This window comes from Pristiophorus japonicus, chromosome 11 (genome assembly GCF_044704955.1).
Source record: "Pristiophorus japonicus isolate sPriJap1 chromosome 11, sPriJap1.hap1, whole genome shotgun sequence".
Classification (NCBI taxonomy): Eukaryota; Metazoa; Chordata; class Chondrichthyes; family Pristiophoridae; genus Pristiophorus; species Pristiophorus japonicus.
In genome coordinates, this window is record NC_091987.1 from 153,504,855 (window position 1) to 153,526,999 (window position 22,145).

The 22,145-nt window shown below is 53.1% G+C and overlaps 1 protein-coding gene across 2 annotated transcripts in view; it reads right to left on the reverse strand.

Moving 5' to 3' along the window:
• Positions 1–22,145, reverse strand: part of LOC139276349 (phosphorylase b kinase regulatory subunit alpha, liver isoform-like) — a 374,428-nt gene that overhangs the window by 202,044 nt on the left and 150,239 nt on the right. For both annotated transcript variants that reach the window (XM_070894201.1, XM_070894200.1), the window contains exon 7: positions 554–652. In XM_070894201.1, the coding sequence (XP_070750302.1) occupies positions 554–652 (99 nt within the window). The remainder of the gene's footprint in view (positions 1–553; positions 653–22,145) is intronic.

The following is a 22,145-nucleotide window of genomic DNA, read 5'->3' on the forward strand; positions in this document are numbered from 1 at the left end:
TAATTCCCGCGAGTTTACCCGGTCTGATCAATAAACGACAGTTACATGGTCACTAATTCCCGTGAGTTTACCCGGTCTGATCAATAAACGAGTTACATGGTCACTAATTCCCGCGAGTTTACCCGGTCTGATCAATAAACGACAGTTACATGGTCACTAATTCCCGTGAGTTTACCCGGTCTGATCAATAAATGACAGTTCTAGAGTCACTAATTCCCGCGAGTTTACCCGGTCTGATCAATAAACGGCAGTTCTATGGTCACAAATTCCCGCGAGTTTACCCGATCTGATCAATAAACGACAGTTACATGGTCACTAATTCCCGCTAGTTTACCCGGTCTGATCAATGAACGACAGTTCTATGGTCACTAATTCCCGCGAGTTTACCCGGTCTGATCAATAAACGACAGTTACATGGTCACCAATTCCCGCGAGTTTACCCGGTCTGATCAATAAACGAGTTACATGGTCATTAATTCCCGTGAGTTTACCCGGTCTGATCAATAAATGACAGTTCTATGGTCACTAATTCCCGCCATTCACTCGGTATTACCTGACAGTGTTGCACTTCATCAGGCAGAACATGAATAACTGACTTTGGCCCTCCACACGCACCAAACAGGTCCAGTTCGTCGATTGCCTCAAGAGCAGCCTGCAGAAACAGGGAATAACTGGATTAGTATCGAAATCAACACCCTGGATAAGGATAAGGGGTAAGCCATTTAGGACCGAGATGAGGAGGAACTTCTTCACCCAGAGAGTGGTGAACCTGTGGAATTCTCTACCACAGAAAGTTGTTAAGGCCAATTCACTAAATATATTCAAAAAGGATTTAGATGAAGTCCTTACTACTAGGGGGAATCAAGGGGTATGGCGAGAAAGCAGGAATGGGGTACTGAAGTTGCATGTTCCGCCATGAACTCATTGAATGGCGGTGCAGGCTAGAAGAGCCGAATGGCCTACTCCTGCACCTATTTTCTATGTTTCTATGTTTCTATGTAACACCCTGTTGGACTGCTGAATGTTGACTGATGTCTTGCTTGTCAAACAACGGAAAATAGATCGACTTAAAAGGGATTGAAACAGTTCAAACAAACACAATGCAGGAGTCCTTATGAAAATAGAAAATGTGTGACAACTTCACTTCTATTATAGGCTCAAAGATCAATAGAAGTTGTCTCCATCGAGCGACTGTGTCTACCAGTAATCTGCAGGTCTGTCCCCAGGGACTGTGTCTCCCAGAGATCTGCAGGTCTGTCCCCAGGGACTGTGTCTCCCAGAGATCTGTAGGTCTGTCCCCAGGGACTGTGTCTCCCAGAGATCTGGAGGGCTGTCCCCAGGGACTGTGTCTCCCAGTGATCTGTAGGTCTATCCCCAGGGACTGTGTCTCCCGGTGATCTGTAGGTCTATCCCCAGGGACTGTGTCTCCCAGTGATCTGTAGGTCTGTCCCCAGGGACTGTGTCTCCTAGTGATCTGCAGATCTGTCCCCAGGGACTGCGTCTCCCAGTGATCTGCAGATCTATCCCCAGGGACTGTGTCTCCCAGTGATCTGTGGGTGTATCCCCAGGGACTGTGTCTCCCATGGATCTGTAGATCTGTCTCCAGGGACTGTGTCTCCCGGTGATCTGTAGATCTATCCCCAGGGACTGTGTCTCCCACTGATCTGTAGATCTATCCCCAGGGACTATGTCTCCCCGTGATCTGTAGATCTATCCCCAGGGACTGTGTCTCCCAGTGATCTGCAGGTCTGTCCCCAGGGATTGTGTCTCCCAGAGATCTGTAGATCTGTCCCCAGGGATTGTGTCTCCCAGTGATCTGTAGGACTATCCCCAGGGACTGTGTCGAACAGTGATCTGGAGATCTATCCCCAGGGACTGTGTCTCCCGGTGATCTGCCGGTCTATCCCCAGGGACTGTGTCTCCCAGTGATCTGTAGATCTATCCCCAGGGACTGTGTCTCCCAGTGATCTGTAGATCTATCCCCAGGGACTGTGTCTCCCAGTGATCTGTAGGTCTATCGCCAGGGATTGTGTCTCCCAGAGATCTGTAGATCTGTCCCCAGGGATTGTGTCTCCCAGTGATCTGTAGGTCTATCCCCAGGGACTGTGTCGAACAGTGATCTGTAGATCTATCCCCAGGGACTGTGTCTCCCAGTGATCTGTAGGTCTGTCCCCAGGGACTGTGTCTCCCAGTGATCTGTCGGTCTATCCCCAGGGACTGTGTCTCCCAGTGATCTGTAGATCTATCCCCAGGGACTGTGTCTCCCAGTGATCTGTAGATCTATCCCCAGGGATTGTGTCTCCCAGTGATCTGTAGATCTATCCCCAGGGACTGTGTCTCCCAGTGATCTGCAGATCTATCACCAGGGACTGTGTCTCCCAGTGATCTGTAGGACTATCCCCAGGGACTGTGTCGAACAGTGATCTGTAGGTCTGTCCCCAGGGACTGTGTCTCCCAGTGATCTGTAGTTCTATCCCCAGGGACTGTGTCTCCCAGTGATCTGTAGATCTATCCCCAGGGAATGTGTCTCCCAGTGATCTGTAGGTCTGTCCCCAGGGACTGTGTCTCCCGGTGATCTGCCGGTCTATCCCCAGGGACTGTGTCTCCCAGTGATCTGTAGATCTATCCCCAGGGACTGTGTCTCCCAGTGATCTGTAGATCTATCCCCAGGGATTGTATCTCCCAGTGATCTGTAAATCTGTCTCCAGGGACTGTGTCTCCCGGTGATCTGTAGATCTATCCCCAGAGACTATGTCTTCCACTGATCTGTAAATCTATCCCCAGGGACTGTGTCTCCCAGTGATCTGTAGATCTATCCCCAGGGACTGTGTCTCCCAGTGATCTGTAGGTCTATCGCCAGGGATTGTGTCTCCCAGTGATCTGTAGGTCTATCCCCAGGGACTGTGTCGAACAGTGATCTGTAGATCTATCCCCAGGGACTGTGTCTCCCAGTGATCTGTAGTTATGTCCCCAGGGACTGTGTCTCCCCGTGATCTGTAGATCTATCCCCAGGGACTGTGTCTCCCAGTGATCTGCAGGTCTGTCCCCAGGGATTGTGTCTCCCAGAGATCTGTAGATCTGTCCCCAGGGATTGTGTCTCCCAGTGATCTGTAGGACTATCCCCAGGGACTGTGTCGAACAGTGATCTGGAGATCTATCCCCAGGGACTGTGTCTCCCGGTGATCTGCCGGTCTATCCCCAGGGACTGTGTCTCCCAGTGATCTGTAGATCTATCCCCAGGGACTGTGTCTCCCAGTGATCTGTAGATCTATCCCCAGGGACTGTGTCTCCCAGTGATCTGTAGGTCTATCGCCAGGGATTGTGTCTCCCAGAGATCTGTAGATCTGTCCCCAGGGATTGTGTCGAACAGTGATCTGTAGGTCTATCCCCAGGGACTGTGTCGAACAGTGATCTGTAGATCTATCCCCAGGGACTGTGTCTCCCAGTGATCTGTAGGTCTGTCCCCAGGGACTGTGTCTCCCAGTGATCTGTCGGTCTATCCCCAGGGACTGTGTCTCCCAGTGATCTGTAGATCTATCCCCAGGGACTGTGTCTCCCAGTGATCTGCAGATCTATCCCCAGGGATTGTGTCTCCCAGTGATCTGTAGATCTATCCCCAGGGACTGTGTCTCCCAGTGATCTGCAGATCTATCCCCAGGGATTGTGTCTCCCAGTGATCTGTAGATCTATCCCCAGGGACTGTGTCTCCCAGTGATCTGCAGATCTATCACCAGGGACTGTGTCTCCCACTGATCTGTAGGACTATCCCCAGGGACTGTGTCGAACAGTGATCTGTAGGTCTGTCCCCAGGGACTGTGTCTCCCAGTGATCTGTAGATCTATCCCCAGGGACTGTGTCTCCCAGTGATCTGTAGATCTATCCCCAGGGAATGTGTCTCCCAGTGATCTGTAGGTCTGTCCCCAGGGACTGTGTCTCCCGGTGATCTGCCGGTCTATCCCCAGGGACTGTGTCTCCCAGTGATCTGTAGATCTATCCCCAGGGACTGTGTCTCCCAGTGATCTGTAGATCTATCCCCAGGGATTGTATCTCCCAGTGATCTGTAAATCTGTCTCCAGGGACTGTGTCTCCCGGTGATCTGTAGATCTATCCCCAGGGACTATGTCTTCCACTGATCTGTAAATCTATCCCCAGGGACTGTGTCTCCCAGTGATCTGTAGATCTATCCCCAGGGACTGTGTCTCCCAGTGATCTGTAGGTCTATCGCCAGGGATTGTGTCTCCCAGAGATCTGTAGATCTGTCCCCAGGGATTGTGTCTCCCAGTGATCTGTAGGTCTATCCCCAGGGACTGTGTCGAACAGTGATCTATAGATCTATCCCCAGGGACTGTGTCTCCCAGTGATCTGTAGGTATGTCCCCAGGGACTGTGTCTCCCTGTGATCTGTCGGTCTATCCCCAGGGACTGTGTCTCCCAGTGATCTGTAGATCTATCCCCAGGGACTGTGTCTCCCAGTGATCTGTAGATCTATCCCCAGGGATTGTGTCTCCCAGTGATCTGTAGATCTATCCCCAGGGACTGTGTCTCCCAGTGATCTGCAGATCTATCCCCAGGGACTGTGTCTCCCAGTGATCTGTAGATCTATCCCCAGGGACTGTGTCTCACACTGATCTGCAGATCTATCCCCAGGGACTGTGTCTCCCAGTGATCTGTTGGTCTGTCCCCAGGGATTGTGTCTCCCAGAGATCTGTAGATCTGTCCCCAGGGATTGTGTCTCCCAGTGATCTGTAGGTCTATACCCAGAGACTGTGTCGAACAGTGATCTGTAGATCTATCCCCAGGGACTGTGTCTCGCTGTGAACTGTAGGTCTGTCCCCAGGGACTGTGTCTCACAGTGGTCTGTAGGACTATCCCCAGGGACTGTGTCTCCCAGTGATCTGAAGGTCTGTCCCCATGGATTGTGTCTCCCAGTGATCTGTAGGTCTGTCTCCAGGGACTGTGTCTCCCAGTGATCTTTAGGTCTATCCCCAGGGACTGTGTCTCCCAGTGATCTGTAGATCTGTCCCCAGGGACTGTATCTCCTAGTGATCTGTATATCTATCCCCAGGGACTGTGTCTCCCAGTGATCTGAAGATCTGTCCCCAGGGACTGTGTCTCCCTGTGATCTGTAGGTCTGTCCCCAGGGACTGTGTCTCCCAGTGATCTGTCGGTCTATCCCCAGGGACTGTGTCTCCCAGTGATCTGTAGATCTATCCCCAGGGACTGTGTCTCCCAGTGATCTGCAGATCTATCCCCAGGGATTGTGTCTCCCAGTGATCTGTAGATCTATCCCCAGGGACTGTGTCTCCCAGTGATCTGCAGATCTATCACCAGGGACTGTGTCTCCCACTGATCTGTAGGACTATCCCCAGGGACTGTGTCGAACAGTGATCTGTAGGTCTGTCCCCAGGGACTGTGTCTCCCAGTGATCTGTAGATCTATCCCCAGGGACTGTGTCTCCCAGTGATCTGTAGATCTATCCCCAGGGAATGTGTCTCCCAGTGATCTGTAGGTCTGTCCCCAGGGACTGTGTCTCCCGGTGATCTGCCGGTCTATCCCCAGGGACTGTGTCTCCCAGTGATCTGTAGATCTATCCCCAGGGACTGTGTCTCCCAGTGATCTGTAGATCTATCCCCAGGGATTGTATCTCCCAGTGATCTGTAAATCTGTCTCCAGGGACTGTGTCTCCCGGTGATCTGTAGATCTATCCCCAGGGACTATGTCTTCCACTGATCTGTAAATCTATCCCCAGGGACTGTGTCTCCCAGTGATCTGTAGATCTATCCCCAGGGACTGTGTCTCCCAGTGATCTGTAGGTCTATCGCCAGGGATTGTGTCTCCCAGAGATCTGTAGATCTGTCCCCAGGGATTGTGTCTCCCAGTGATCTGTCAGTCTATCCCCAGGGACTGTGTCGAACAGTGATCTATAGATCTATCCCCAGGAACTGTGTCTCCCAGTGATCTGTAGGTATGTCCCCAGGGACTGTGTCTCCCTGTGATCTGTCGGTCTATCCCCAGGGACTGTGTCTCCCAGTGATCTGTAGATCTATCCCCAGGGACTGTGTCTCCCAGTGATCTGTAGATCTATCCCCAGGGATTGTGTCTCCCAGTGATCTGTAGATCTATCCCCAGGGACTGTGTCTCCCAGTGATCTGCAGATCTATCCCCAGGGACTGTGTCTCCCAGTGATCTGTAGATCTATCCCCAGGGACTGTGTCTCACACTGATCTGCAGATCTATCCCCAGGGACTGTGTCTCCCAGTGATCTGTTGGTCTGTCCCCAGGGATTGTGTCTCCCAGAGATCTGTAGATCTGTCCCCAGGGATTGTGTCTCCCAGTGATCTGTAGGTCTATACCCAGAGACTGTGTCGAACAGTGATCTGTAGATCTATCCCCAGGGACTGTGTCTCGCTGTGAACTGTAGGTCTGTCCCCAGGGACTGTGTCTCACAGTGGTCTGTAGGACTATCCCCAGGGACTGTGTCTCCCAGTGATCTGTAGGTCTGTCTCCAGGGACTGTGTCTCCCAGTGATCTTTAGGTCTATCCCCAGGGACTGTGTCTCCCAGTGATCTGTAGATCTGTCCCCAGGGACTGTATCTCCTAGTGATCTGTATATCTATCCCCAGGGACTGTGTCTCCCAGTGATCTGAAGATCTGTCCCCAGGGACTGTGTCTCCCTGTGATCTGTAGGTCTGTCCCCAGCGACTCTGTCTCCCAGTGATCTGTAGATCTATCCCCACGGACCGTTTCTCCCAGTGATCTGTAGATCTATCCCCAGGGACTGTGTCTCCCAGTGATCTGCAGATCTGTCCCCAGGGACGGTGTCTCCCAGTGATCTGTAGCTCTATTCCCAGGGACTGTGTCTCCCTGTGATCTGTCGGTCTGTCTCCAGGGACTGTGTCTCCCAGTGATCTTTAGGTCTATCCCCAGGGACTGTGTCTCCCAGTGATCTGTAGGTCTGTCCCCAGGGACTGTATCTCCTAGTGATCTGTAGATCTATCCCCAGGGACTGTGTCTCCCAGTGATCTGCAGGTCTGTCCCCACGGACCGTTTCTCCCAGTGATCTGTAGATCTATCCCCAGGGACTGTGTCTCCCAGTGATCTGTAGATCTGTCCCCAGGGACTGTGTCTCCCAGTGATCTGTAGATCTATCCCCAGGGACTGTGTCTCCCAGTGATCTGTAGATCTGTCCCCAGGTACTGTGTCTCCCAGTGATCTGTAGATCTGTGCCCAGGGACTGTATCTCCCAGTGATCTGTAGGTCTATGCCCAGGGACTGTATCTCCCAGTGATCTGTAAATCTATCCCCAGCGACTGTGTCTCCCAGTGATCTGTAGATCTATCCCCAGGGACTGTGTCTCCCAGTGATCTGTAGGTCTATCGCCAGGGATTGTGTCTCCCAGAGATCTGTAGATCTGTCCCCAGGGATTGTGTCTCCCAGTGATCTGTAGGTCTATCCCCAGGGACTGTGTCGAACAGTGATCTGTAGATCTATCCCCAGGGACTGTGTCTCCCAGTGATCTGTAGGTCTGTCCCCAGGGACTGTGTCTCCCAGTGATCTGTCGGTCTATCCCCAGGGACTGTGTCTCCCAGTGATCTGTAGATCTATCCCCAGGGACTGTGTCTCCCAGTGATCTGTAGATCTATCCCCAGGGATTGTGTCTCCCAGTGATCTGTAGATCTATCCCCAGGGACTGTGTCTCCCAGTGATCTGCAGATCTATCACCAGGGACTGTGTCTCCCAGTGATCTGTAGGACTATCCCCAGGGACTGTGTCGAACAGTGATCTGTAGGTCTGTCCCCAGGGACTGTGTCTCCCAGTGATCTGTAGATCTATCCCCAGGGACTGTGTCTCCCAGTGATCTGTAGATCTATCCCCAGGGAATGTGTCTCCCAGTGATCTGTAGATCTATCCCCAGGGATTGTATCTCCCAGTGATCTGTAAATCTGTCTCCAGGGACTGTGTCTCCCGGTGATCTGTAGATCTATCCCCAGGGACTATGTCTTCCACTGATCTGTAAATCTATCCCCAGGGACTGTGTCTCCCAGTGATCTGTAGATCTATCCCCAGGGACTGTGTCTCCCAGTGATCTGTAGGTCTATCGCCAGGGATTGTGTCTCCCAGTGATCTGTAGGTCTATCCCCAGGGACTGTGTCGAACAGTGATCTGTAGATCTATCCCCAGGGACTGTGTCTCCCAGTGATCTGTAGGTATGTCCCCAGGGACTGTGTCTCCCCGTGATCTGTAGATCTATCCCCAGGGACTGTGACTCCCAGTGATCTGCAGGTCTGTCCCCAGGGATTGTGTCTCCCAGAGATCTGTAGATCTGTCCCCAGGGATTGTGTCTCCCAGTGATCTGCAGGACTATCCCCAGGGACTGTGTCGAACAGTGATCTGGAGATCTATCCCCAGGGACTGTGTCTCCCGGTGATCTGCCGGTCTATCCTCAGGGACTGTGTCTCCCAGTGATCTGTAGATCTATCCCCAGGGACTGTGTCTCCCAGTGATCTGTAGATCTATCCCCAGGGACTGTGTCTCCCAGTGATCTGTAGGTCTATCGCCAGGGATTGTGTCTCCCAGAGATCTGTAGATCTGTCCCCAGGGATTGTGTCTCCCAGTGATCTGTAGGTCTATCCCCAGGGACTGTGTCGAACAGTGATCTGTAGATCTATCCCCAGGGACTGTGTCTCCCAGTGATCTGTAGGTCTGTCCCCAGGGACTGTGTCTCCCAGTGATCTGTCGGTCTATCCCCAGGGACTGTGTCTCCCAGTGATCTGTAGATCTATCCCCAGGGACTGTGTCTCCCAGTGATCTGCAGATCTATCCCCAGGGATTGTGTCTCCCAGTGATCTGTAGATCTATCCCCAGGGACTGTGTCTCCCAGTGATCTGCAGATCTATCACCAGGGACTGTGTCTCCCAGTGATCTGTAGGACTATCCCCAGGGACTGTGTCGAACAGTGATCTGTAGGTCTGTCCCCAGGGACTGTGTCTCCCAGTGATCTGTAGATCTATCCCCAGGGACTGTGTCTCCCAGTGATCTGTAGATCTATCCCCAGGGAATGTGTCTCCCAGTGATCTGTAGGTCTGTCCCCAGGGACTGTGTCTCCCGGTGATCTGCCGGTCTATCCCCAGGGACTGTGTCTCCCAGTGATCTGTAGATCTATCCCCAGGGACTGTGTCTCCCAGTGATCTGTAGATCTATCCCCAGGGATTGTATCTCCCAGTGATCTGTAAATCTGTCTCCAGGGACTGTGTCTCCCGGTGATCTGTAGATCTATCCCCAGGGACTATGTCTTCCACTGATCTGTAAATCTATCCCCAGGGACTGTGTCTCCCAGTGATCTGTAGATCTATCCCCAGGGACTGTGTCTCCCAGTGATCTGTAGGTCTATCGCCAGGGATTGTGTCTCCCAGAGATCTGTAGATCTGTCCCCAGGGATTGTGTCTCCCAGTGATCTGTAGGTCTATCCCCAGGGACTGTGTCGAACAGTGATCTATAGATCTATCCCCAGGGACTGTGTCTCCCAGTGATCTGTAGGTATGTCCCCAGGGACTGTGTCTCCCTGTGATCTGTCGGTCTATCCCCAGGGACTGTGTCTCCCAGTGATCTGTAGATCTATCCCCAGGGACTGTGTCTCCCAGTGATCTGTAGATCTATCCCCAGGGATTGTGTCTCCCAGTGATCTGTAGATCTATCCCCAGGGACTGTGTCTCCCAGTGATCTGCAGATCTATCCCCAGGGACTGTGTCTCCCAGTGATCTGTAGATCTATCCCCAGGGACTGTGTCTCACACTGATCTGCAGATCTATCCCCAGGGACTGTGTCTCCCAGTGATCTGTTGGTCTGTCCCCAGGGATTGTGTCTCCCAGAGATCTGTAGATCTGTCCCCAGGGATTGTGTCTCCCAGTGATCTGTATGTCTATACCCAGAGACTGTGTCGAACAGTGATCTGTAGATCTATCCCCAGGGACTGTGTCTCGCTGTGAACTGTAGGTCTGTCCCCAGGGACTGTGTCTCACAGTGGTCTGTAGGACTATCCCCAGGGACTGTGTCTCCCAGTGATCTGAAGGTCTGTCCCCAGGGATTGTGTCTCCCAGTGATCTGTAGGTCTGTCTCCAGGGACTGTGTCTCCCAGTGATCTTTAGGTCTATCCCCAGGGACTGTGTCTCCCAGTGATCTGTAGATCTGTCCCCAGGGACTGTATCTCCTAGTGATCTGTATATCTATCCCCAGGGACTGTGTCTCCCAGTGATCTGAAGATCTGTCCCCAGGGACTGTGTCTCCCTGTGATCTGTAGGTCTGTCCCCAGCGACTGTGTCTCCCAGTGATCTGTAGATCTATCCCCACGGACCGTTTCTCCCAGTGATCTGTAGATCTATTCCCAGGGACTGTGTCTCCCAGTGATCTGTAGATCTGTCCCCAGGGACTGTGTCTCCCAGTGATCTGTAGATCTATCCCCAGGGACTGTGTCTCCCAGTGATCTGTAGATCTGTCCCCAGGTACTGTGTCTCCCAGTGATCTGTAGATCTGTGCCCAGGGACTGTATCTCCCAGTGATCTGTAGGTCTATCCCCAGGGACTGTATCTCCCAGTGATCTGTAAATCTATCCCCAGCGACTGTGTCTCCCAGTGATCTGTAGATCCATCCCCAGGGACTGTGTCTCCCAGTGATCTGTAGGTCTATCGCCAGGGATTGTGTCTCCCAGAGATCTGTAGATCTGTCCCCAGGGACTGTGTCTCCCAGTGATCTGTCGGTCTATCCCCAGGGACTGTGTCTCCCAGTGATCTGTAGATCTATCCCCAGGGACTGTGTCTCCCAGTGATCTGTAGATCTATCCCCAGGGATTGTGTCTCCCAGTGATCTGTAGATCTATCCCCAGGGACTGTGTCTCCCAGTGATCTGCAGATCTATCCCCAGGGACTGTGTCTCCCAGTGATCTGTAGATCTATCCCCAGGGACTGTGTCTCACACTGATCTGCAGATCTATCCCCAGGGACTGTGTCTCCCAGTGATCTGTAGGTCTGTCCCCAGGGATTGTGTCTCCCAGAGATCTGTAGATCTGTCCCCAGGGATTGTGTCTCCCAGTGATCTGTAGGTCTATACCCAGGGACTGTGTCGAACAGTGATCTGTAGATCTATCCCCAGGGACTGTGTCTCGCTGTGAACTGTAGGTCTGTCCCCAGGGACTGTGTCTCACAGTGGTCTGTAGGACTATCCCCAGGGACTGTGTCTCCCAGGGATCTGTAGGTCTGTCCCCAGGGATTGTGTCTCCCAGTGATCTGTAGGTCTGTCTCCAGGGACTGTGTCTCCCAGTGATCTTTAGGTCTATCCCCAGGGACTGTGTCTCCCAGTGATCTGTAGATCTATCCCCAGGGACTGTGTCTCCCAGTGATCTGCAGATCTATCCCCAGGGACTGTGTCTCCCAGTGATCTGCAGATCTATCCCCAGGGACTGTGTCTCACACAGATCTGCAGATCTATCCCCAGGGACTGTGTCTCCCAGTGATCTGTAGGTCTGTCCCCAGGGATTGTGTCTCCCAGAGATCTGTAGATCTGTCCCCAGGGATTGTGTCTCCCAGTGATCTGTAGGTCTATACCCAGGGACTGTGTCGAACAGTGATCTGTAGATCTATCCCCAGGGACTGTGTCTCGCTGTGAACTGCAGGTCTGTCCCCAGGGACTGTGTCTCACAGTGGTCTGTAGGACTATCCCCAGGGACTGTGTCTCCCAGTGATCTGTAGATCTATCCCCACGGACCGTGTCTCCCAGTGATCTGTAGATCTATCCCCAGGGACTGTGTCTCCCCAGTGATCTGCAGGTCCATCCCCAGGGACTGTGTCTCCCAGTGATCTGTAGGTATGTCCCCAGGGACTGTGTCTCCCTGTGATCTGTCGGTCTATCCCCAGGGACTGTGTCTCCCAGTGATCTGTAGATCTATCCCCAGGGACTGTGTCTCCCAGTGATCTGTAGATCTATCCCCAGGGATTGTGTCTCCCAGTGATCTGTAGATCTATCCCCAGGGACTGTGTCTCCCAGTGATCTGCAGATCTATCCCCAGGGACTGTGTCTCCCAGTGATCTGTAGATCTATCCCCAGGGACTGTGTCTCACACTGATCTGCAGATCTATCCCCAGGGACTGTGTCTCCCAGTGATCTGTAGGTCTGTCCCCAGGGATTGTGTCTCCCAGAGATCTGTAGATCTGTCCCCAGGGATTGTGTCTCCCAGTGATCTGTAGGTCTATACCCAGGGACTGTGTCGAACAGTGATCTGTAGATCTATCCCCAGGGACTGTGTCTCGCTGTGAACTGTAGGTCTGTCCCCAGGGACTGTGTCTCACAGTGGTCTGTAGGACTATCCCCAGGGACTGTGTCTCCCAGTGATCTGTAGGTCTTTCCCCAGGGATTGTGTCTCCCAGTGATCTGTAGGTCTGTCTCCAGGGACTGTGTCTCCCAGTGATCTTTAGGTCTATCCCCAGGGACTGTGTCTCCCAGTGATCTGTAGATCTGTCCCCAGGGACTGTATCTCCTAGTGATCTGTATATCTTTCCCCAGGGACTGTGTCTCCCAGTGATCTGAAGATCTGTCCCCAGGGACTGTGTCTCCCTGTGATCTGTAGGTCTGTCCCCAGGTACTGTGTCTCCCAGTGATCTGTAGATCTATCCCCAGGGACTGTGTCTCCCAGTGATCTGTAGATCTGTCCCCAGGTACTGTGTCTCCCAGTGATCTGTAGATCTGTGCCCAGGGACTGTATCTCCCAGTGATCTGTAGGTCTATCCCCAGGGACTGTATCTCCCAGTGATCTGTAAATCTATCCCCAGCGACTGTGTCTCCCAGTGATCTGTAGATCCATCCCCAGGGACTGTGTCTCCCAGTGATCTGTAGGTCTATCGCCAGGGATTGTGTCTCCCAGAGATCTGTAGATCTGTCCCCAGGGATTGTGTCTCCCAGTGATCTGTAGGTCTATCCCCAGGGACTGTGTCGAACAGTGATCTGTAGATCTATCCCCAGGGACTGTGTCTCCCAGTGATCTGTAGGTATGTCCCCAGGGACTGTGTCTCCCAGTGATCTGTCGGTCTATCCCCAGGGACTGTGTCTCCCAGTGATCTGTAGATCTATCCCCAGGGACTGTGTCTCCCAGTGATCTGTAGATCTATCCCCAGGGATTGTGTCTCCCAGTGATCTGTAGATCTATCCCCAGGGACTGTGTCTCCCAGTGATCTGCAGATCTATCCCCAGGGACTGTGTCTCCCAGTGATCTGTAGATCTATCCCCAGGGACTGTGTCTCACACTGATCTGCAGATCTATCCCCAGGGACTGTGTCTCCCAGTGATCTGTAGGTCTGTCCCCAGGGATTGTGTCTCCCAGAGATCTGTAGATCTGTCCCCAGGGATTGTGTCTCCCAGTGATCTGTAGGTCTATACCCAGGGACTGTGTCGAACAGTGATCTGTAGATCTATCCCCAGGGACTGTGTCTCGCTGTGAACTGCAGGTCTGTCCCCAGGGACTGTGTCTCACAGTGGTCTGTAGGACTATCCCCAGGGACTGTGTCTCCCAGTGATCTGTAGGTCTGTCCCCAGGGATTGTGTCTCCCAGTGATCTGTAGGTCTGTCTCCAGGGACTGTGTCTCCAGTGATCTTTAGGTCTATCCCCAGGGACTGTGTCTCCCAGTGATCTGTAGGTCTGTCCCCAGGGACTGTATCTCCTAGTGATCTGTAGACCTATCCCCAGGGACTGTGTCTCCCAGTGATCTGAAGATCTGTCCCCAGGGACTGTGTCTCCCTGTGATCTGTAGGTCTGTCCCCAGGGACTGTGTCTCCCAGTGATCTGTCGGTCTATCCCCAGGGACTGTGTCTCCCAGTGATCTGTAGATCTATCCCCAGGGACTGTGTCTCCCAGTGATCTGTAGATCTATCCCCAGGGATTGTGTCTCCCAGTGATCTGTAGATCTATCCCCAGGGACTGTGTCTCCCAGTGATCTGCAGATCTATCACCAGGGACTGTGTCTCCCAGTGATCTGTAGGACTATCCCCAGGGACTGTGTCGAACAGTGATCTGTAGGTCTGTCCCCAGGGACTGTGTCTCCCAGTGATCTGTACATCTATCCCCAGGGACTGTGTCTCCCAGTGATCTGTAGATCTATCCCCAGGGAATGTGTCTCCCAGTGATCTGTAGGTCTGTCCCCAGGGACTGTGTCTCCCGGTGATCTGCCGGTCTATCCCCAGGGACTGTGTCTCCCAGTGATCTGTAGATCTATCCCCAGGGACTGTGTCTCCCAGTGATCTGTAGATCTGTCCCCAGTGATTGTATCTCCCAGTGATCTGTAAATCTGTCTCCAGGGACTGTGTCTCCCGGTGATCTGTAGATCTATCCCCAGGGACTATGTCTTCCACTGATCTGTAAATCTATCCCCAGGGACTGTGTCTCCCAGTGATCTGTAGATCTATCCCCAGGGACTGTGTCTCCCAGTGATCTGTAGGTCTATCGCCAGGGATTGTGTCTCCCAGTGATCTGTAGGTCTATCCCCAGGGACTGTGTTGAACAGTGATCTGTAGATCTATCCCCAGGGACTGTGTCTCCCAGTGATCTGTAGGTATGTCCCCAGGGACTGTGTCTCCCCGTGATCTGTAGATCTATCCCCAGGGACTGTGTCTCCCAGTGATCTGCAGGTCTGTCCCCAGGGATTGTGTCTCCCAGAGATCTGTAGATCTGTCCCCAGGGATTGTGTCTCCCAGTGATCTGTAGGACTATCCCCAGGGACTGTGTCGAACAGTGATCTGGAGATCTATCCCCAGGGACTGTGTCTCCCGGTGATCTGCCGGTCTATCCCCAGGGACTGTGTCTCCCAGTGATCTGTAGATCTATCCCCAGGGACTGTGTCTCCCAGTGATCTGTAGATCTATCCCCAGGGACTGTGTCTCCCAGTGATCTGTAGGTCTATCGCCAGGGATTGTGTCTCCCAGAGATCTGTAGATCTGTCCCCAGGGATTGTGTCTCCCAGTGATCTGTAGGTCTATCCCCAGGGACTGTGTCGAACAGTGATCTGTAGATCTATCCCCAGGGACTGTGTCTCCCAGTGATCTGTAGGTCTGTCCCCAGGGACTGTGTCTCCCAGTGATCTGTCGGTCTATCCCCAGGGACTGTGTCTCCCAGTGATCTGTAGATCTATCCCCAGGGACTGTGTCTCCCAGTGATCTGCAGATCTATCCCCAGGGATTGTGTCTCCCAGTGATCTGTAGATCTATCCCCAGGGACTGTGTCTCCCAGTGATCTGCAGATCTATCACCAGGGACTGTGTCTCCCACTGATCTGTAGGACTATCCCCAGGGACTGTGTCGAACAGTGATCTGTAGGTCTGTCCCCAGGGACTGTGTCTCCCAGTGATCTGTAGATCTATCCCCAGGGACTGTGTCTCCCAGTGATCTGTAGATCTATCCCCAGGGAATGTGTCTCCCAGTGATCTGTAGGTCTGTCCCCAGGGACTGTGTCTCCCGGTGATCTGCCGGTCTATCCCCAGGGACTGTGTCTCCCAGTGATCTGTAGATCTATCCCCAGGGACTGTGTCTCCCAGTGATCTGTAGATCTATCCCCAGGGATTGTATCTCCCAGTGATCTGTAAATCTGTCTCCAGGGACTGTGTCTCCCGGTGATCTGTAGATCTATCCCCAGGGACTATGTCTTCCACTGATCTGTAAATCTATCCCCAGGGACTGTGTCTCCCAGTGATCTGTAGATCTATCCCCAGGGACTGTGTCTCCCAGTGATCTGTAGGTCTATCGCCAGGGATTGTGTCTCCCAGAGATCTGTAGATCTGTCCCCAGAGATTGTGTCTCCCAGTGATCTGTAGGTCTATCCCCAGGGACTGTGTCGAACAGTGATCTATAGATCTATCCCCAGGGACTGTGTCTCCCAGTGATCTGTAGGTATGTCCCCAGGGACTGTGTCTCCCTGTGATCTGTCGGTCTATCCCCAGGGACTGTGTCTCCCAGTGATCTGTAGATCGATCCCCAGGGACTGTGTCTCCCAGTGATCTGTAGATCTATCCCCAAGGATTGTGTCTCCCAGTGATCTGTAGATCTATCCCCAGGGACTGTGTCTCCCAGTGATCTGCAGATCTATCCCCAGGGACTGTGTCTCCCAGTGATCTGTAGATCTATCCCCAGGGACTGTGTCTCACACTGATCTGCAGATCTATCCCCAGGGACTGTGTCTCCCAGTGATCTGTTGGTCTGTCCCCAGGGATTGTGTCTCCCAGAGATCTGTAGATCTGTCCCCAGGGATTGTGTCTCCCAGTGATCTGTAGGTCTATACCCAGAGACTGTGTCGAACAGTGATCTGTAGATCTATCCCCAGGGACTGTGTCTCGCTGTGAACTGTAGGTCTGTCCCCAGGGACTGTGTCTCACAGTGGTCTGTAGGACTATCCCCAGGGACTGTGTCTCCCAGTGATCTGAAGGTCTGTCCCCAGGGATTGTGTCTCCCAGTGATCTGTAGGTCTGTCTCCAGGGACTGTGTCTCCCAGTGATCTTTAGGTCTATCCCCAGGGACTGTGTCTCCCAGTGATCTGTAGATCTGTCCCCAGGGACTGTATCTCCTAGTGATCTGTATATCTATCCCCAGGGATTGTGTCTCCCAGTGATCTGAAGATCTGTCCCCAGGGACTGTGTCTCCCTGTGATCTGTAGGTCTGTCCCCAGGGACTGTGTCTCCCAGTGATCTGTCGGTCTATCCCCAGGGACTGTGTCTCCCAGTGATCTGTAGATCTATCCCCAGGGACTGTATCTCCCAGTGATCTGTAGGTCTATCCCCAGGGACTGTATCTCCCAGTGATCTGTAAATCTATCCCCAGCGACTGTGTCTCCCAGTGATCTGTAGATCCATCCCCAGGGACTGTGTCTCCCAGTGATCTGTAGGTCTATCGCCAGGGATTGTGTCTCCCAGAGATCTGTAGATCTGTCCCCAGGGATTGTGTCTCCCAGTGATCTGTAGGTCTATCCCCAGGGACTGTGTCGAACAGTGATCTGTAGATCTATCCCCAGGGACTGTGTCTCCCAGTGATCTGTAGGTATGTCCCCAGGGACTGTGTCTCCCAGTGATCTGTCGGTCTATCCCCAGGGACTGTGTCTCCCAGTGATCTGTAGATCTATCCCCAGGGACTGTGTCTCCCAGTGATCTGTAGATCTATCCCCAGGGATTGTGTCTCCCAGTGATCTGTAGATCTATCCCCAGGGACTGTGTCTCCCAGTGATCTGCAGATCTATCCCCAGGGACTGTGTCTCCCAGTGATCTGTAGATCTATCCCCAGGGACTGTGTCTCACACTGATCTGCAGATCTATCCCCAGGGACTGTGTCTCCCAGTGATCTGTAGGTCTGTCCCCAGGGATTGTGTCTCCCAGAGATCTGTAGATCTGTCCCCAGGGATTGTGTCTCCCAGTGATCTGTAGGTCTATACCCAGGGACTGTGTCGAACAGTGATCTGTAGATCTATCCCCAGGGACTGTGTCTCGCTGTGAACTGCAGGTCTGTCCCCAGGGACTGTGTCTCACAGTGGTCTGTAGGACTATCCCCAGGGACTGTGTCTCCCAGTGATCTGTAGGTCTGTCCCCAGGGATTGTGTCTCCCAGTGATCTGTAGGTCTGTCTCCAGGGACTGTGTCTCCAGTGATCTTTAGGTCTATCCCCAGGGACTGTGTCTCCCAGTGATCTGTAGGTCTGTCCCCAGGGACTGTATCTCCTAGTGATCTGTAGACCTATCCCCAGGGACTGTGTCTCCCAGTGATCTGAAGATCTGTCCCCAGGGACTGTGTCTCCCTGTGATCTGTAGGTCTGTCCCCAGGGACTGTGTCTCCCAGTGATCTGTCGGTCTATCCCCAGGGACTGTGTCTCCCAGTGATCTGTAGATCTATCCCCAGGGACTGTGTCTCCCAGTGATCTGTAGATCTATCCCCAGGGATTGTGTCTCCCAGTGATCTGTAGATCTATCCCCAGGGACTGTGTCTCCCAGTGATCTGCAGATCTATCACCAGGGACTGTGTCTCCCACTGATCTGTAGGACTATCCCCAGGGACTGTGTCGAACAGTGATCTGTAGGTCTGTCCCCAGGGACTGTGTCTCCCAGTGATCTGTACATCTATCCCCAGGGACTGTGTCTCCCAGTGATCTGTAGATCTATCCCCAGGGAATGTGTCTCCCAGTGATCTGTAGGTCTGTCCCCAGGGACTGTGTCTCCCGGTGATCTGCCGGTCTATCCCCAGGGACTGTGTCTCCCAGTGATCTGTAGATCTATCCCCAGGGACTGTGTCTCCCAGTGATCTGTAGATCTGTCCCCAGGGATTGTATCTCCCAGTGATCTGTAAATCTGTCTCCAGGGACTGTGTCTCCCGGTGATCTGTAGATCTATCCCCAGGGACTATGTCTTCCACTGATCTGTAAATCTATCCCCAGGGACTGTGTCTCCCAGTGATCTGTAGATCTATCCCCAGGGACTGTGTCTCCCAGTGATCTGTAGGTCTATCGCCAGGGATTGTGTCTCCCAGTGATCTGTAGGTCTATCCCCAGGGACTGTGTTGAACAGTGATCTGTAGATCTATCCCCAGGGACTGTGTCTCCCAGTGATCTGTAGGTATGTCCCCAGGGACTGTGTCTCCCCGTGATCTGTAGATCTATCCCCAGGGACTGTGTCTCCCAGTGATCTGCAGGTCTGTCCCCAGGGATTGTGTCTCCCAGAGATCTGTAGATCTGTCCCCAGGGATTGTGTCTCCCAGTGATCTGTAGGACTATCCCCAGGGACTGTGTCGAACAGTGATCTGGAGATCTATCCCCAGGGACTGTGTCTCCCGGTGATCTGCCGGTCTATCCCCAGGGACTGTGTCTCCCAGTGATCTGTAGATCTATCCCCAGGGACTGTGTCTCCCAGTGATCTGTAGATCTATCCCCAGGGACTGTGTCTCCCAGTGATCTGCAGATCTATCCCCAGGGATTGTGTCTCCCAGTGATCTGTAGATCTATCCCCAGGGACTGTGTCTCCCCGTGATCTGTAGATCTATCCCCAGGGACTGTGTCTCCCAGTGATCTGTAGGTCTATCGCCAGGGATTGTGTCTCCCAGAGATCTGTAGATCTGTCCCCAGGGATTGTGTCTCCCAGTGATCTGTAGGTCTATCCCCAGGGACTGTGTCGAACAGTGATCTGTAGATCTATCCCCAGGGACTGTGTCTCCCAGTGATCTGTAGGTCTGTCCCCAGGGACTGTGTCTCCCAGTGATCTGTCGGTCTATCCCCAGGGACTGTGTCTCCCAGTGATCTGTAGATCTATCCCCAGGGACTGTGTCTCCCAGTGATCTGCAGATCTATCCCCAGGGACTGTGTCTCCCAGTGATCTGCAGATCTATCACCAGGGACTGTGTCTCCCACTGATCTGTAGGACTATCCCCAGGGACTGTGTCGAACAGTGATCTGTAGGTCTGTCCCCAGGGACTGTGTCTCCCAGTGATCTGTAGATCTATCCCCAGGGACTGTGTCTCCCAGTGATCTGTAGATCTATCCCCAGGGAATGTGTCTCCCAGTGATCTGTAGGTCTGTCCCCAGGGACTGTGTCTCCCGGTGATCTGCCGGTCTATCCCCAGGGACTGTGTCTCCCAGTGATCTGTAGATCTATCCCCAGGGACTGTGTCTCCCAGTGATCTGTAGATCTATCCCCAGGGATTGTATCTCCCAGTGATCTGTAAATCTGTCTCCAGGGACTGTGTCTCCCGGTGATCTGTAGATCTATCCCCAGGGACTATGTCTTCCACTGATCTGTAAATCTATCCCCAGGGACTGTGTCTCCCAGTGATCTGTAGATCTATCCCCAGGGACTGTGTCTCCCAGTGATCTGTAGGTCTATCGCCAGGGATTGTGTCTCCCAGAGGTCTGTAGATCTGTCCCCAGGGATTGTGTCTCCCAGTGATCTGTAGGTCTATCCCCAGGGACTGTGTCGAACAGTGATCTATAGATCTATCCCCAGGGACTGTGTCTCCCAGTGATCTGTAGGTATGTCCCCAGGGACTGTGTCTCCCTGTGATCTGTCGGTCTATCCCCAGGGACTGTGTCTCCCAGTGATCTGTAGATCTATCCCCAGGGACTGTGTCTCCCAGTGATCTGTAGATCTATCCCCAGGGATTGTGTCTCCCAGTGATCTGTAGATCTATCCCCAGGGACTGTGTCTCCCAGTGATCTGCAGATCTATCCCCAGGGACTGTGTCTCCCAGTGATCTGTAGATCTATCCCCAGGGACTGTGTCTCACACTGATCTGCAGATCTATCCCCAGGGACTGTGTCTCCCAGTGATCTGTTGGTCTGTCCCCAGGGATTGTGTCTCCCAGAGATCTGTAGATCTGTCCCCAGGGATTGTGTCTCCCAGTGATCTGTAGGTCTATACCCAGAGACTGTGTCGAACAGTGATCTGTAGATCTATCCCCAGGGACTGTGTCTCGCTGTGAACTGTAGGTCTGTCCCCAGGGACTGTGTCTCACAGTGGTCTGTAGGACTATCCCCAGGGACTGTGTCTCCCAGTGATCTGAAGATCTGTCCCCAGGGACTGTGTCTCCCTGTGATCTGTAGGTCTGTCCCCAGGGACTGTGTCTCCCAGTGATCTGTCGGTCTATCCCCAGGGACTGTGTCTCCCAGTGATCTGTAGATCTATCCCCAGGGACTGTGTCTCCCTGTGATCTGTAGGTCTATCCCCAGGGACTGTGTCTCCCAGTGATCTGCAGATCTATCCCCAGGGACTGTGTCTCCCAGTGATCTGTAGATCTATCCCCAGGGACTGTGTCTCACACTGATCTGCAGATCTATCCCCAGGGACTGTGTCTCCCAGTGATCTGTTGGTCTGTCCCCAGGGATTGTGTCTCCCAGAGATCTGTAGATCTGTCCCCAGGGATTGTGTCTCCCAGTGATCTGTAGGTCTGTCTCCAGGGACTGTGTCTCCCAGTGATCTTTAGGTCTATCCCCAGGGACTGTGTCTCCCAGTGATCTGTAGATCTGTCCCCAGGGACTGTATCTCCTCGTGATCTGTATATCTATCCCCAGGGACTGTGTCTCCCAGTGATCTGAAGATCTGTCCCCAGGGACTGTGTCTCCCTGTGATCTGTAGGTCTGTCCCCAGGGACTGTGTCTCCCAGTGATCTGTCGGTCTATCCCCAGGGACTGTGTCTCCCAGTGATCTGTAGATCTATCCCCAGGGACTGTGTCTCCCAGTGATCTGCAGATCTATCCCCAGGGATTGTGTCTCCCAGTGATCTGTAGATCTATCCCCAGGGACTGTGTCTCCCAGTGATCTGCAGATCTATCACCAGGGACTGTGTCTCCCACTGATCTGTAGGACTATCCCCAGGGACTGTGTCGAACAGTGATCTGTAGGTCTGTCCCCAGGGACTGTGTCTCCCAGTGATCTGTAGATCTATCCCCAGGGACTGTGTCTCCCAGTGATCTGTAGATCTATCCCCAGGGAATGTGTCTCCCAGTGATCTGTAGGTCTGTCCCCAGGGACTGTGTCTCCCGGTGATCTGCCGGTCTATCCCCAGGGACTGTGTCTCCCAGTGATCTGTAGATCTATCCCCAGGGACTGTGTCTCCCAGTGATCTGTAGATCTATCCCCAGGGATTGTATCTCCCAGTGATCTGTAAATCTGTCTCCAGGGACTGTGTCTCCCGGTGATCTGTAGATCTATCCCCAGGGACTATGTCTTCCACTGATCTGTAAATCTATCCCCAGGGACTGTGTCTCCCAGTGATCTGTAGATCTATCCCCAGGGACTGTGTCTCCCAGTGATCTGTAGGTCTATCGCGAGGGATTGTGTCTCCCAGAGATCTGTAGATCTGTCCCCAGGGATTGTGTCTCCCAGTGATCTGTAGGTCTATCCCCAGGGACTGTGTCGAACAGTGATCTGTAGATCTATCCCCAGGGACTGTGTCTCGCTGTGAACTGTAGGTCTGTCCCCAGGGACTGTGTCTCACAGTGGTCTGTAGGACTATCCCCAGGGACTGTGTCTCCCAGTGATCTGAAGGTCTGTCCCAAGGGATTGTGTCTCCCAGTGATCTGTACATCTATCCCCAGGGACTGTGTCTCCCAGTGATCTGTAGATCTATCCCCAGGGAATGTGTCTCCCAGTGAT